General features: G+C 65.4%; 5 protein-coding genes across 5 annotated transcripts in view; 1 reads left to right on the plus strand and 4 right to left on the minus strand.

Annotated features, from left to right (window-relative positions):
- The window catches only part of PFL1_01576 (uncharacterized protein), a gene marked incomplete at both ends in the record, with an annotated part of 4,360 nt that extends 1,404 nt beyond the window's left edge, over nt 1–2,956 (minus strand). Inside the window, one exon of the mRNA XM_007879086.1 lies at nt 29–2,956. Coding sequence (XP_007877277.1) covers nt 29–2,956 — 2,928 coding nt within the window. The remainder of the gene's footprint in view (nt 1–28) is intronic.
- A 1,444-nt stretch (nt 2,957–4,400) lies between these two features.
- On the minus strand, nt 4,401–5,855 carry PFL1_01577 (uncharacterized protein; the record flags this gene model as incomplete). Its single annotated transcript, XM_007879087.1, has 2 exons — nt 4,401–5,455; nt 5,561–5,855. The coding sequence occupies 2 exons, from the start codon at nt 5,853–5,855 to the stop codon at nt 4,401–4,403; spliced, it is 1,350 nt and encodes a 449-aa protein (XP_007877278.1).
- An 818-nt stretch (nt 5,856–6,673) lies between these two features.
- On the plus strand, nt 6,674–9,082 carry PFL1_01578 (uncharacterized protein; the record flags this gene model as incomplete). The annotated part of the gene is made up of 1 exon (XM_007879088.1): nt 6,674–9,082. One exon carries the CDS (start codon nt 6,674–6,676, stop codon nt 9,080–9,082), a length of 2,409 nt encoding a protein of 802 aa, XP_007877279.1.
- Nucleotides 9,083–9,740: 658 nt separating this feature from the next.
- On the minus strand, nt 9,741–10,250 carry PFL1_01579 (uncharacterized protein; the record flags this gene model as incomplete). Its single annotated transcript, XM_007879089.1, has 1 exon — nt 9,741–10,250. One exon carries the CDS (start codon nt 10,248–10,250, stop codon nt 9,741–9,743), a length of 510 nt encoding a protein of 169 aa, XP_007877280.1.
- A 754-nt stretch (nt 10,251–11,004) lies between these two features.
- On the minus strand, nt 11,005–13,992 carry PFL1_01580 (uncharacterized protein; the record flags this gene model as incomplete). Its single annotated transcript, XM_007879090.1, has 3 exons — nt 11,005–12,411; nt 12,533–13,614; nt 13,704–13,992. 3 exons carry the CDS (start codon nt 13,990–13,992, stop codon nt 11,005–11,007), a joined length of 2,778 nt encoding a protein of 925 aa, XP_007877281.1.
- Between the last annotated feature and the right edge of the window lie 1,997 nt (nt 13,993–15,989).

The following is a 15,989-nucleotide window of genomic DNA, read 5'->3' on the forward strand; positions in this document are numbered from 1 at the left end:
ACGGCGGCGTCGTGTACGGCGAGGCGGCCTCGACGTCGTCGTCGTCGTTGCCGTAGCGGCGAACTGCTGGGCTGCGAGAGCCGCGCGAACCGGGGGTCGAAGCGGCGCCGATGCCGACTTCGATCGACTCGGCGTCGCGGTCCCGTCTCGCTGCGGCGGCGTCGCGTCCGTCCCTCCTCCATGCTCCGCCGAGCGAGAGGACCGAGGCGGAGCTGGCCGCCCTGCGGAGACCGGCGCCTGCAGCCGTGGCCCAGGCGGCAGGCTGGTGGAGCCACAGGTTCGACACGGGTGGGCCCCGCGATCCGACGTTGCGCATCGTGTGCGCTTCGCCTCGCTGGCCGCCGTTGGCGCCGTCGTCCTGGGACGGCGGGGACGCGGAAGACGAGTTGGACTGGCCGAGGGCGTAGGCCTGTGCCTCTCGTCGCTTGCGGTAGGCGTAGAGCCCGCCGATGGCGGCCGCTACCGCCGCGGCACCCAGGACGGATCCGGCAATGGCCCCGGTGTGCGATTGCCCGCTTCCCGACGACGAGGACGAGTCGTTGGACGCTGTCTCGGGCTCGTTGGGCGATGCGGGGCTCTCGGGCGAAGATGCTGCGGCTACGGTGGCAGGACCGTCCTTCGATGACGCCGTCGTGGCATCCTTGCCGGTGCCGGCGGGGGAGGTGGCCTCGCCGTCCTTGCTAGAATCCGAGACTGGGGCAGCAGACTCGGAGTCCTTGGAGGACGCGGGGCTCTCTCCGGCCGCCTGCGACGAGGAGGTGGTCGCGGCATCGGCACCGGCCTGGGCCTGGGAAGCTGCGGGAGCGGATTGCGAGTTGGCGGCGGCCTGGCTGGTGGCAGACTCGGCGTTGGTCGCCGGCGACTGCGACTGCGACTGCGACTGCGACTGCGACTGCGGAGCCTGGCTGGCCGGGGCAGCGGCCTGCGAAGCGTCGCCAGCAGCAGAAGTATGAGCCTGGGACTGCGCCGAGCCAGCGTTGTTGGCAGCCGAGGTCGAAGTGCTCTGCGACGAAGCTTGCGGGGCCGTCTGAGCGCTACCGGACGCGGGAGCAGCGACGGCCGAGGCAGAAACGGCCTGGGCCTTACTGCTGCTCCACGACCACGCGCCGTCGCCGGAGGAAGCGACGTTGAGGTAGTGAATGGCGGGCTGCTGGTCCTGCTCCTCGCCCTCGCCCTCGCTTCCAGCCTGCGCTGCTCCCGCGGCAACGGCGGAGCGATGGCCCGCTGCGCGACCGTGCGAAGCCTGACCGAAGGCCACGACCATGACGTCGCCCGCCATGACGGCAGAGTGGTAGGCGCGGGCGGGTGCAAAGTCGGACTGCGGGTCCATCTTGGCCTTGGACCAGGCCGGTCCATCTCCAGCCGAGTCGAGGTCAAGGTCGAGGACAAAGACGTCGTTGGTCGGCTTGGCCTCGCGGTGCCCCTTCTCTCCTCCGGCCTCGGCCGACGAGGGGTCGACGAGGTAGCCGCCGTGCACGACAATCTTGGCGCCATCGCTCGTCAGGACCGAGGTGTGGCCCATGCGTCCGGCGGGGATCTCGCCGTTCGTCGTGAGCGTTTCCCACGATCCCGACTCGACGTCGAGCACCCAGAGGTGCTTGAGGAGGTTGAGCGATCCCGTCGAGTCCTTGCCGCCGATGAAGACGACCTTTTCGCCCGAGCTCGCCGCCCCTCCCCTCGTCGTCGCGTTCGAGGCGGGGAGGACGACGGTCGAGTAGTCGACGAGGGGCAACGAGCGCATCCGCTCGTCGATGGCAAACGAACGCACCGTCGACGCCGAACGGGCGCTCCCGCTGCTCGACGTCGTCGCGGCGTCATCGCCGGCGGCGGCCGTCGTGGTCCAGAGGTCGATGCCGGGGTACCTTGCACTCTGTCCATCGCCAGCCACGGTGAAGCAGACCGAGGCGTCGGCGGTTCCGCCGACGACCATGACTGTCGTCTGTGCCGTCGGGCCCTGTCCGTCGATGCTGGACGACGACGAGTTGACGCTGATCGACGACGATGTCGTGCCGTTTGAAGAGGTCGATACCATCGACGATGACGACGAGGAGTGAGAGGAGAGCTGGATCGCCTTAGCGCCTCGCCTTCTCATCGGTCCGCTCGTCGCCGAAGTCGTCATCGTCGTGCCGTTCCCGCCATTCTGAACGGTGACGGCCGACCAGGTACCGTGGCGGAAGTCGCCGTCGGGCGTGCTCCAGTAGTAGGCCGGTGCATCCCGGCTACAATCCTGCGTGACACCACCGATGATCCACAGCTTCTCGCCCTCCCCGGCCTGCTGCTGACCCTGCTGCGATCGGGTGACGGTGGAAGCAGCGAAGGCGTGCGGTGGCAGGCCGGCAGAGGAAAGACGGATCCACCGGCTGTCGTCGCCGTCGGTGGCCGCGCCGGTCGAGTTGGTGGAGAGGTCGAGGGCGTAGACGTCGTTGGTGATGTTTCCGCGCCGGTCGGTCTGGCCGCCGACAAAGAGAATCACGTTGTGCTCCGGCAGGTACGTCGCCGTCTGGCCCCATCGCGCAACGGGCGCCTTGACGGTTTCCTCGATCGCCTCCGTGCCGCTGCTGGTGGTGGGGGCCTCGAAGACGACTTTGAGCGTCTGCGGCTTTGCCGTCTCCTTTTCTCCCTCCTCCTCGTCCTGCTGCTGCTGCTGATCTTGGTTCAGAACCACTTTGCCGATCCGAGGACCGAACCGTTCCCCCTGTCCATGCTCCTCGTCGTCGTCCTGCCGCCGTTCAAGAACTCGTCGATCTCCACCATCCTCAACTCCTCCTCGTCCCGCAAGCGAAAGTACGTCCCGTCTCCCTCGGTCTCCCTCCTCCTTCCTCGGTGCGCCAACGATCCAGGAAGATCTCGGAACGACGCGTGCCGCGACGAGAGGTCCGATCGAGTTTGCACCGTCAGACGACGAAAGGTGCGGGAGCAGAAGGAGGAGGGCGAGCAGGGACCGGAAGAGAACCATGGTCGTCGTCGTCGCCTTCCCCCTTCCTCGGCCTCGAGTAGGTCGCCGCATCGTCTTGGCGTGCTCCATCGTCGTCGTGGCCGCGTGTCGCTCGCATCGCTGAACGACGTCGGCCACGTCCACGTCTCCTCGACGACGGCGGGCCGCGGGCTCAGACAGAGACGCCAGCATCCCTGTCTCGCCCCTTCCCGTCGTCTCGCCTCGCCGTGTGTCCTTGTTGTTGGTCGTGTTGCGGCCGTCATCGCGCCCCATCGGCTGGTTCCCGCTACTGCTGCTGCCGCTGCTTGGATGGTCGTGGTAGCGCTGCTGCTGCTCGAGTGGGAGGATCCCAGATTTCGAGCCCATTGCATCGTTTCGCCTCTTGCCTCAGATGTTTTCTCCCTTTCCGTAGCGTGTCGGGAAGGGTGAGAGTCCGATAGAGCGGAGAGAGTCGAATCAATCGACCTCGAAGCTCAGGGGCGATGAAAGTGGTGGTTTTCGGGGTGGGAGAGGGGTCGAAATCCAGGCGAAGAGAAGAGAAGAGAAGAGAGAAACGAGAGGAGCACAGCTCCTCGGAATCTCGGAAGCGTCAAGGGTGACCTTGGCGCGGTGAAGGGTGACAGAGATCCACCAGAAGTCGATACCGGATCGACTGTCTGGATTTGTGGTTGGATAGCGCCGCGAGAAACGGAAACGAAACGAAGCAAAAGGGGGGGATGAGAAGCGGAAGGGGGGGAAGCGGGGATGATGGTGGTGGTCAAGGAAGGGGAGAATGGTACCTCCGAGGCCTATCCTGCTGTCTGGCTATAGAGGGGCGGGACGAGGGGGACAGTCCAAACGACGGTCGAGTTCAGGAACACACGCTTCGGCACTGCCAAGGAACGGGCGCTACACGGAGCGGAGGGCGGTAGAAGTTCGACCGGCCGGCTTCTTGCACCGAACGGACCTGATCAACAACCACACCCACCCAATTCCGGCCTCTGTCTGCGTGAGGACCGTGGATGTTCAAGCTCGGGTCGATGCGCGATAGAGGAGGGGGGAAAATAAAAAAAATCGACGTGACGCGTCCATTGAGGCAGGGTGGCCCTGGCGACACGTCCTTGGCCTCGTCTGGGCAGAATATGCAATTTCCACCTTGGCCAGCCCCAGACCTCGTCTGGACGGCCGGGGGGTTTGCCGTTCCGGCGGCTCCGATCGTAGGAATGAAGCAGCAGCACATCCTACACGCCACACGACGTTGGAGGCGGCGGCCCGCCAGGCAGATCCGAGACAGCGACTGTGGCTAGACGCGCATCGCTGCGTGGGTCGGGTCCGGCCCGACCCGACGAGGCGCTCGGCGGCCTGAGATGCGAATCCATGACGACGTCGTCCGTACCTCCTAGAAATTGTAAACCGACTCTGTGGTGCTGTCCTTGCACGCGCTCCTCGCTGCTCCTCCTTCCTCGCTTCGACCGGACCACTCGCCTCACTTTTGCCAAGCCTGGCAGGTGACCCAGTTGTCGTAGACCTCTCCCTTCTTCAGCAGCGAGGCGCCGCCGCCCCACTGTTCGAGCGAGGAGTGGAGGAAGCCGCAGTGGGGTGCGCCAAACTCGATCATGATGGCGCTCCTCTGCCCGTTGCCCAGCTTGCCCTCGCCCTCGACGTTGCGGCGGTGGACGTACTTCATCTCGCCGCCAGACTTGTCGGCGGGCGCCGGCGCCGGCGGCTGGCCCTCGGTACAGTAGATCTGGGTGCCGGCCTGGTTTGAGTGGAAGGTGAGCGAGATGCCCGTCGTGTCCGACGTGACGCGCATGCGGCGGGCGCGCTCGTGGCAGAGATCGGCGGCATCGGAGCTGGCAAGTCCGCCGGCGGGCCCCCAGACGTAAAAGTGGTCGTAGCCACTCGAGAGGCGGCCGTGGTCGATGACCTTGCCGTCGGGCGCATCCCAGTCGTGGCGTTGGCCCTCGTCGTCAGGCTTGGAGAGGTCGATGACGGTGCCGTCGGCAATCATCTTGGCGTCGAGGCCGAGGCGCTTGACTCCCTTGGCCGGGTCGACGGGGTAGAGCTGCACGATGTGCTTGTCGATGCGACCCTGCTCGGAGCGTGCCTCGGGTTTGGTCGACGAAGAGCTGAGGTTGAAGCCCCAGTGCTGGGTGAGGTTGAGCGGGGTGGCGGCCACGTCGTCGAGGATCTTTGCGCGGTAGCGGATGAGGAAGCTGCCCTCTGACGTTCCGAGCAGCGGGGAGCGCGTCTCTCCCTCTGTGGCGGCCGACGCGGGCAGGACGGCGACGAGGACTTCGACGCGGAGCCTGCCCGGGTATCCGTTGTCGCCGTGCGGGGATTCGATGGCAAAGATGGCGCTGGATGCAGGCGATTCTGCCCCGGGCTGGCTGGTGTATCCCGAGTTGAAGAAGAGCTGCGAGTCTGCGTCGGCTACGTGCTGCCAGATGGCGCGGTCAAAGGGGCCCTTTTGCTCGATCGAATCCGGGGACGAGAGCGAGGCGGGCGCGGGGCCGCCATGGAGCGAAACGCCGCCAGCGCCTGCACAGCAACAAGATGAGCAAGAGAGGCGTCCCAGAATGGACCGCGACGGTCAGCAGCAGCGATTGACGCTGCAGGGGGGAGAAAGGGAGCCACTCCACTCACTGAACTCGGGAACGTCTACGTTTAGGCGTTGTCCATCTGCCAGGTCGAGTTTGAGGTTTCCAGCGGGGAGCCTGTTTGCAAAGCGGCCGATGACGGGGCCGAAAAAGTTTCTGCCGGCGTCGAGGTGGTCCTTTGGGTTCTGGGGTGCGACAATGAGGTCCGTCTGCTGTTCGCCGCCATCTGCGCTGTCGAGGGTGAGGGACTGGATGGTGAGGCCAAAGGGGATGACGGATGCGCGGAGGCGTGCGTGCGGGTGCTGGAGGTGGATGGGCTTGAAGGGGTCGTAGGCGGGCATGGTGGGCAGGTGCTTGCTTGAGGGGATCGTGGGAGGTGCTGGGTGAAGCGAGATGGGCTCGAGGGTGGTGGGCGGTCGGTGGGTCTTATACCAGGATGAGGGCGAGGATGAGGGCGAGGGACAGCAGCTGTCCCCGCCGCCAGAAGATGGCGAGGAGGGAGGGGTGGCCCCTGCACCAGCGACGGACAGTTCGCCGGTTGTGCACGGCATTCTTAAGATTCTTGCATCTGGCTTGCCGCTCCCTCCACTCTGGCCGTCGGCAATCTGGTCGAATCGCCGGTGCCACCAACCCCGAGGCCCGCCATCGGATCCGATCTACGGCTGAGCCCTCCAACTTTGCGGCACTCGGGACATCGGGCCCCACCGGCCGGCCTCGAATAATGCGCTCCACTTGTTGGCCATTCGACTTTGGACTTCTTCTTGGCGCCTTGGGCCACCACGGCCACCACCACCACCCCCGACCCAACCCTGCCGCTCGCATCATGGCAGCCAGGGCATCCTCACGCCTCTACAGGCATGCCAAACTGTCCATACCCACTCGCGCACCAACGGCATCCTCGCTTCCGTCCACACAACGCCACTCAGCATGCCGCTCACCACAGACACCACCGCTGCTGGCCACACCACCATCCCTTCGTCGCCACCGCCACTCGACCGCCATCTTCAAGCCATCCCCATCCCTATCAGCAGCAGCCCAGACCCTGCCGCCCCTCTCCTCGATCAACGCCGCAGACCATGAACGCGACAACCAGCTCCTCAGAGCACTCTTCGACAACCCGTCCGCATCCTCCTCAGCCTCGTCCGCGTCGCCCGCCGCAATGGCACCCACCGGCCTCTTCCAGATCCCCTCCCTCACATCCCCGCAGCACTTTATCGACCTTGCACAGCACACCCTCGCACGCGCACAGCTCCTAGTAGACCGCATCGCACGCGCAAACAACCCAGACACCCCCCCGCACGAGCTCGCCCAGGTCGTACGCAACCTCGACCGCCTCAGCGACCTCCTCTGCGGCGTAATCGACATGGCCGAACTCGTGCGCAACGCACATCCGGACCCCTACTGGGCATCCGCCGCAAACGCCGCCTACGAGTACCTCTGCGGGTACATGAACGTGCTCAACACCCACACCGGCCTCTACGCCGTCCTCAAAAAGATCCTCTCCGACCCCCGCATCGTAGACTCGCTCTCCGAAGAGGCCGTCGCAGTCGCAAACGTCTTCCTGCGCGACTTTGAAAAGTCCGGCATCCACCTCGCACCAGAGCAGCGACAGCGCTTTGTCGAGCTCAGCGACGAGATCCTCGTCCTCGGCAGGGGCTTTCTCCAGGACATTGCCGGCAATGGCGCCGACGAGGCCGATGGCGACGGCGCCAACCCCTATGCCAAGGCCAACGCCAACACGGCTTCGCCATCGCCCCACGAGCAGCCCGTCGAGATCCCGCTCGCTTGGCTCAAGGGCATGAACCCCACTCTCGTAAACGCCCTCCGCTCCAGCTGCCACGACGCCACCGACTCGTCGCTGTTCTTCTCGCCATCTGAACATCCCTGGGCGTTCCAGACCATCCTCAAGCACTCGCCAGACGAGCAGGCGCGCAAGGTGGCCTTTGCCGCCGCCAACTCGGCCAGCGCCGCACAGATCCAGCGCCTGGAGCGCCTGCTCAAGGCGCGCGCCGAGCTCGCCGTCTTGACGGGCGCCTCGTCGTACGCCGAAATGTCGCTGGGCGACAAGATGGCAAAGAAGCCCGACAACGTCGAGGAGTTTCTGCGCGCCCTCACCAACCACCACCGGCCTCGGGCGGCGCGCGACATGGACAAGCTGCGCCGCCTCAAGCTCAAGGACCAGCTCGCCCGCCTCAACGGCGACGCGCGCACCCTGGCCGCCTCGCACACCCAGCTGCCCGCCTTCCACGCCTGGGACCGCGACCTGTATACCGACGCCCACTTCCGCTCGCCCTCGATGCGCAGCGTCCAGCCCCTCTCTCCCTTCTTCTCGCTCGGCAGCGTCTTTGCCGGCCTGTCGCGCCTCTTTTCCGCCCTCTACGGCATCCGGTTGCGCGCCGCGCCCGTCGCACCGGGCGAGGTGTGGAGCGAGGGCAGCGGAGACGTGATGAAGGTCGAGGTGCTCGACGAGCGCGAGGGTGCCAAGGCGGGCGCGGGCGGCTCGACCGGCTCCACGGCGCCAGAGGGTCTGGTGGGCACCATCTACGCCGACCTGTGGAGCCGCGAGGGCAAGCCGGGCGGCGCGGCGCACTACACTGTCCGATGCTCGCGGCGCGTCGACCTCGACGACGAGGCGGGCGACTTTGAGCACGGCCGCTCCGAGTCCGGCGGCCGCGTCCACCCCACCGACCTTGGCGGCGACGGTGGCATCGGCAATCCGCTCCACGTCCCAACGTCGTTCCAGCGCGATCGGCCCGGGCGCTTCCAGCACCCGGTCGTGGTCCTGATGTGCGACTTCCCGCGGCCCAATGGCAGCAGCCAGACGTCGCCGTGCCTGCTCGGGTGGCACGAGGTCGAGACCCTGTTTCACGAAATGGGCCACGCCATCCACTCGATGATCGGCCGGACGGCGTACCACAACGTTTCGGGGACGCGGTGCGCCACCGACTTTGTCGAACTGCCGTCGATCCTGATGGAGCATTTCCTCTCTTCGCCGGCCGTGATTGACGTCGTGGCTCGGCACTATGGCACGGACGCCAAGCTGCCGTACGAGCACCTCGAGACGCACCTCGCGGCCAGCAAGAGCCTCGAGGGGCTGGACACGTACCACCAGATCCAGCTGGCGACCCTCGACCAGGTCTACCACTCGAGCCGGGCCGCCCAGGACGGGTTCGACAGCAGCGCCGTTTACGCGGCCATCGATGGCGAGATGACGCTGGGCGCCGACGATGGCGGTCTCACGTCGTCGAGCGACGGGCCGGTGCCGGTGCACCCTCAGACCAAGTTCTCGCACCTGTTCGGGTACGGCTCGACGTACTACTCGTACCTCCTCGACCGGGCGATTGCGTCGCGCGTCTTCAAGGACCTGTTTGAGCGCGATCCGCTCTCGCGCGGTGCGGGCGACAAGCTCAAGGAGGTGCTGCGGTACGGCGGCGGCAAAGACGCCTGGTCGCTCCTCGCCACCCTGCTCGGCGACGAGCGGCTAAAGGAAGGTGGGAGAGAGGCGATGCGCATCGTCGGTCGTTGGGGCATCGAGGACGAGAAGCGAGAGGCCAAGGCCAGGTTGTAGACGCGTCGTCGGCCTGCGGGTAGAGGTCGGAGCGGCGGATGTCGTGCCCGCGTAATCATCACACCATCCTGCGCCCTTGTCGACTGGAAACATGCAGCGAAGATGGATTGTGAAGCCGGAAAGGGACGTGACCGAATCGAAGGGCGTGAAGCGTCGCGCTGAGCGACCGAAGAGGTACAGCGTGCCCAGGACACACCGACAGCCTCGGGTTCATCTCGTCCGTCCTCTAATCGGCGGCGGAGCCTAAGCGGAGCCAGATCCACCGTTCTCTTTGCTGTTGTTCGTCGTTGAAGCAAAGTGAGGATCGACGTGAGCACGTCGGGTCCATGTTGAACCAGTCCGGCCTTGATGGCCCGTCGGCAATGCAAGCCAGCCAGCCGGCGAGGAAGCCAGCATGCAGGGTCGCCAGATTGCTCACTTGCCACTGTTCGAGCCAGACGGCCTGATGCCTCGCTGCTGGAGGACCGGCGTACGGGTTGGGCGGGTACGGAGGGGAATGGCGGGTCGAGCTGGCGCACGACAGTCGCTTTTCGAGGTTCGTTCCTCGCAACTGCCGGGGTCGACGACGGGGTGGCTGCGCTGTTCTGCGACAACGGTGGACGACGATCGCCCTTCATGGGCGTGCCCGTGGGATGGGTGGGCCGCGGCAGGGATGGCTCTAGGTGAGGTCCCACGGATCTTCTTCGTCGTCGTCGACGATGTTGTCTGCCTGTCGATGCGACGACACCCCCTCTCCAGCCCGTTCAGGCGCCACCGTCCGCTCCTCCTCCTCCTCCTCCTGCAGCGTCTCCCTACCCCGGGAGTCACCTTGGAGAGCATCAAGACCGCCCTGAAGACCTCGGTACCAATCCTCGACCTGGGTCTGCAGCCGAGCAACGGTGGAATGGAGGTAATCCAACCTCGTCACACCGTCCTCCTTCCTATCTCCATCTCCGCTGTCGTAGCCGTTGGAGTGCGGGTGAGAATGGGGAGGGACGAGTTGGGAGTTGAGCCGAAGACACTCGGTCGCCCGATCCATGTACCGTCTCGACTCGTCGCCCCCTACCGCCGCCGCCGTCGCCGCCGTCGCCGCCGTCGTCGTCGTCAGCATCGCATTCGACGAGCCTGCACCCGACGACAGCGTCGAGAGGTCAGAGAGGATATCTTGTAGCGTCAACCGTGTCGTCATAGCTGTGCTTCTACCCTTGCGTAGGTGAGGGCTGGTGCTGTGTCGCGGGAGGAACGCTTCGACGGGCAGATGAGGATGGTGGTCGGGTGGGACGTGGAGTTGTGACAGACGCGGCAGATGCCAGCACACAGGTCGATGGGTGGTCCCTGCGGTCCATCGAAGCGCAACAAGAAATTTTATATATTTTACCTTTAGGCATTGAGACATCGACGGTCGGTTTAGCCAAGTTGGCGCCCGACGAAGCCCGTATAGCTCAGTGGTAGAGCGCGTCACTCGTATTCCGCTTGGAATCGACATGACGAGGTCCGTTGTTCAATCCAGCGTGTGGGCATTTCCCTTTTTCTCCTTTTTTCTTTTCCTTTTTGCTGAAGCCTTGAAATGAAGGTGGCCTTTTGGCTGTCGCCTTTGATATGGAGGGGGCCGGCCAGGACACTTCGGTGCGCCGTCAAGGGCCTTGCTGACGACCCGTGGTCGACCTCTGCGTCTCTGCCGTACACCGCGAGCATGGCCTCAGCTGCGGCCGTCGCCTTCCATGTCCTAGTCGTGTGCATCGCGATCGTTGTCCCTGTGCCGCCGACCTGCGACCTCTCACTCGTACTCCGGCGTCATCATCTGCCAGGCCTCTGTCCGCGTCTCACGTGCTGGATGACATGCACTCGTCCTTTCTGCGTGGATCTCGATTCTAGGTACAGTGGATCTCCGTCACAAGTGCGATGGCGTTTCCGGCGTGCCTGCGCCCGCCCAGGTGCGCAATCTACTCGAGACGGATGGTGAATCCGCGCTGGATCTTGAATTTGAGGCCGGACAGGGTGAGGGTCCTGTTCTCGGCGCTGTAGACGACCGACTTGGCGTCGACCTTTTTGCCGCCGAGCACGGCCGAGCGCGCGCGGTCGACGTTGGCAAAGACGACCTTGTCAAAGTGCACCTTGGTCCTGTAGCCAAACGAGCCGTCGACGGTGAGCTTGTCGTCGGCAAAGGCGAAGCGGATGTCCGAGGCCGTCTTGCTGTGGATCGAGACGCCGTCGTCGAGGCGGAGGTAGCCCGACGCCCTGCCCTCGGCGTCGGGCGCGACGACGAGCGTAAAGTCGCGCGTGCGCAGCTCGGTCGTCGTCATGGCGCCCTCGGAGCGCATCGGCACCACGGCGCCGCCGCGGATGTGGAGCGGGATGTCGGTGTACTCTGCCTTTTGCGTCACGTTCTTGCCCTCGCCGCGCACGGGCTGGAGCGTGAAAAAGTCGTAAAAGAGGTCGTCGGGCACGTAGAACTCGGCCGTGGTGCTGTTCTCGGCCATGGCGGGCGAGACGAGCAGGTGGTCGCCGTAGTAGAACTGCGTCTCGATGCCAAACGTCTGCGCGTCGGCGGGATGCTTGTAGAAGAGCGGAGAGAGGACCGGCTTGCCCGTCTGCTCGGCCTCGTGCAGCGCCGTGTACAGGTAGTCGAGCAGGCGGTAGCGGATGTCGAGCGCCTTCTTGGCCGCCTCGGTCACCAGCGGCCAGCGGTAGAACTCCTGGCCAATGTTGGGCGGCTCGCCGTTGTGGTTGCGGAAAAAGGGGCTAAACGCGCCCAGGAAGGCCCAGCGCGCGCACAGCGTCTCGGTGGCGTTGTTGCCAAAGCCGCACGTGTCGGCGCCCACGACGGGGATCTGGTAGATGGACGCAAACGCCAGCATCTGCCGGATCGTGCTCGTGTAGCCCGCCCACTCGCTCAGGTTGTCGCCCAGCCACTTGCCCGTCGAGTTGCCCGAACCGGCGAAGGTCGACCGCGTGATGATCAGCGGCCGCTCGCCCGGACGACGGTTCAGCAGCGCCTTGCGCGTCTCGGCGCCCATCATGTGGCCGTAGATGTTGTGGACGTCGTACTCGCGCTCGCCGTTGGCGTGGACGAGCGCCGTGGACGCCGTAAAGTCCGAGATGTTCTTCGAGACGCCCGCATCGACCACACCGTCAGCGCCCGAGGGAGCGGCGCGGACGTCGTTGATGCGGTAGGGCGGGTAGAGCCACTTGTTGTCGAGCTGAGCCGACGCCTCGTCCGACTGACGCTTCTGGAAAAAGCCGGGCACGCGAGGCGGAGGGTTGCGCACCGGCGGGGCGACGGGAGGCAGGTTCTTTTCCTCCGACACACGGTCCGGGTTGGCTTCGAGGTAGGGCAGGAACGAGGCGGGCTGTGTGGTCGGAGGAGGAGGTGTATGAGAGGAGGATAGACAGAGACGGGAGCGGGGAACGCAATGTCGAGGTCAGCGGCGGCTCAGTGCTGGCGATGGCGCGGCTGCGACCGGGGCGCACCTCGTTCATGTCGATCCAGATGGCGTCGACGTCGACGCCGGTCTTGGGGCTAAAGAAGCGCTCAACCTCGCTGGTCCACCACTTGCTCGTGTTGGCGGCGAACCAATCCGGGAAGACGACGCGTCCGGGCCAGACGACGCCGCTGTCGTAGAGGGAACCGTCCTCGTTCTTGAGGAGCACGTCCTGCTCCTTTGCGCGCTCGAGCGAGGGGTAGTTGTCGCGCACGGCCATGGCGGGGTCGATCATGAGCACATAGTGCTGGTCGTTGTCGTGGAGCGTGTCGACGAGCGAGCGGACCTTGTCGAGCGGGTAGTTGTCCGGGTTGGTGGTGAAGATGGCGCGCTTGTCCATGTAGTCGATGTCGGTCCACATCGTCTCGAGCGGGATGCCCGCGGCCGAGTAGTTGGCGACGACCTCGGCGACCTCGTAGACGTCGCGGTAGCCGTAGCGGCACTGGTGCAGGCCGAGACCCCAGTAGGGGGAGCCGACGGGGCGGCCGATCACGTCGGTGTACTGCTTGGCCACCGAGGTCGGGTCGGGTCCCTGCATGAAAAAGAGGTCGATGATGCCGCCGAGGGTGTTGTACTCGAGCGCCCTTCCGCCGTCGGGGAACTTGACGTCGAGGCCGTTGCTGGTCAGCAGGAAGACGCCGTGGGTCGAGGGGCCCGAATCGGTGAGGCGGTGATCGAAGTAGATGGGGTGCGAGCCGTACAGATTGGTGCGCGAGGGGACGCCGTAGGCATCGCGGGCCCACAGGGTGCGGCTGTAGTTGGCCTGAGTGATGGGCAGGCGCAAGTTGTCGTTGTGGTCGCCGACGCCGTAGATGGAGGCGTTTTCGGGGAGCGAGGTGCGCAGGCGGACGTACTGCTCCTCGAAGATGAGGGGCGAGCCGGCCGTGTCAAAGAGGACCTCGTCGCCGCGGCTGACCTTGAAGGAAAAGGGCGAGTCGACGTGCTCAAACTTGAGCTTGGACTTGTCCTTGGAGACGCCCGTGGACCCGAACTCGGGGTAGCGGCCAATGTCCTGGGGCACGACGTGGGCCTTGTTCTCGGCGTCGGTGATGCGCACGCGCAGGCGGTCCTCTGCGGAAGTCAACGGGGCAGAAGGTCGCCGGAAAGTCGACATCAGCCGTAAGTTCGAAGACACGCGCGTCAGGAGGGGCCGTACTCACGGCTGTCGTAGTTGACTGCGAGCTTGAGGACGGGGTAGTCTGGGCCATAGGCGCTGCAGGGGTCTCCGGCGAGGCGGAGGGTGGCGGTGAGGCCGTGGGCCGTGGTCTTGACGTCCGAGGCGGCATAGCCGGGGCAGCTGTCGACGTCGGCGGTGTGCTCGACGGGCGAAGGGATGAACTTGGGGGGAACCTCTTTGGCGTCCTGGCGGGGCACGAGCACCGGATTGGCGGCGGCCAGCGACGTGGCGAGGGCCACGAGCGAGGCGAGGGCGGCAAACGAGGTCCTCATGGCGGCGATGGGCAGCGACGGTTGGCGCGCGGCAGTCGACCGACGTGCGCGAGCGAGCGAGGCTGGACAAGGGAGGCAGGGTAAGGGAGGGCGGAAGGGAGGGGAGGGGAGGGGAGGGAGCGGGGTTCCTGACGCCTTGACCCGCCGAACGACGGACAAAGGCAGGCCCGTTATATACACGTTGCGGAGAGCAGACTATTACTGGCGGAGCTCTTCTTCCGACGTCGGTGGCCGGTGATGGAAATGGCCGCGATTTCGAGATGCCAGGCGTGTGTGACGCTGCGACGCTGCGACGCTGCTTTGCCACCCACCGCAGCTCGATGGGTGCAGGCAAGCGAGCAGGTCGGCGCCATCCATGAGCGAAGCAACAAAAAAGTCAGGGGGGCGGGTAAGGGTAGGTCGACCACGCTACTGTACCGCACCACCTCGTCGTTCGTCTGGCCCCGTCCTCGACTCGACTCGACTCGACTCGGCTGTCACCGAAGCCATGAAGACGACCACCACGGCGATGCCATGCTGCTTGCTTGCGCCAAGAAAAACTCGCCCAACCGAAAAGCGTCGGGTGAGCTTCCGATGGTTGGCTACGGGCGGTTGTCGGTGCGGGCGTGGTCTGCTCAGTCCCGAGACGTGCCTCTGCTCTGTGTCTCGCCACCGCGCAAGGGTACTGGAGGGGAGGAGGCCTGGGCCGGGAGCGAGGCTAGGGCACGCACGGCGGAGGGGTCGGTGCGGTCGATCCGAAGCTCGGAGATGGCCATGCGATGGGGCCCCAACCGTATGCGTCCTGGGGCCAGGCGCATCAAGAGCCAAGACCACCACCACCACCATCACCCCCGCACCTTCGCCTGCCCCCCGGCTGTTTGGGACTCCGCACAAACATGCACGCACACGCACACGCGCGCATGCATGCACCGCTGCTCGCACCGAGAATCGCCCTACCGAGACCGCCCCTGCGGCCGCCGCCTCGCCGGTCTGCTTTCCGTCCGTCCGCCGCCGCCGCCGCCGCCGTCATCGTCGTCGTCGTCGTCGTCGCCGTCGCCGCCGACCATCATCAGCTTGCCTGCCTGCCTGCCTGCCTTGCTTGCCTGGATCGACGAAAGAGGCAGAGAAACGTCGGGCATGATGCCGGGCATCTCTTCGGGCATGAGGGCCGTCACCGCACACACGTTACGTTGCTACCGCTCCCAAAGGGGAAACATCGGACGAACAGACGATGAAGCGGCCATCGCGTCCCTCCTTTCGCCCCAGGTACCGGACGTACCGGTAGCTGCGCCCTCGGAACGTCGGAGGCCGGGCGGGTCGGTCACTTCGGAAGATCTGGCACCTGTACCTGTCTATCTCTCCGAGAGGATGCATCCCCACCTACAAGTCGACGCGTACAGTCTGTCTCCTCTTCCCCACACCCCGCGCTACAGTATTCCTCAACTTCATCCATGTGACGGTCTCTGATTGTCTTTCGCACCTTCATCGATCCGACAAGCACGACAAACGACGGCAAAAGAGGGGCTTGAGAGATTGTCGTTGGCAGCAGCAACACGAATGGGTTCGTCGGGCGGTCGAGTCGGGTCTGCCGCGCGCCTTTTTCTTCGGAAGATTTGCCGACTGACCGGTTCGATTCCGACGACGACGACGACGACGACGTGGGCAGGCAGATCGAGCTCAACTCGACCCAACGGGCCAGTAGTTCGAGTTCGAGGTTCGTGTCGGACAAGCCGATGCCCTGCACCGCCCCGCCCCGCCCCGCCTTGCCCTTCTGTGCTTGGCTTTGGCCGTGCATGCGCATCATCACACGCACGCACGGAGAGACAGACCGACGGACGGTGTCGGAAGTCGTCGTTCCGAAGTACCGTCCCGTCCCCATCACCCCACGCACACACACACGTACGGGCAGCGGGCTCCGTCCATGGCAAATCCCCACATGGCAGGCAGGCATAGCACCGGTCCCATCGTCCGCTCGCATCGTCGCTGGTCCGCAAGGCCGTTGCCACGTTGTTGGATCC

This window comes from Pseudozyma flocculosa (genome assembly GCF_000417875.1).
Source record: "Pseudozyma flocculosa PF-1 unplaced genomic scaffold scaffold00004, whole genome shotgun sequence".
Lineage (NCBI taxonomy): Eukaryota > Fungi > Basidiomycota > Ustilaginomycetes > Ustilaginales > Ustilaginaceae > Pseudozyma > Pseudozyma flocculosa.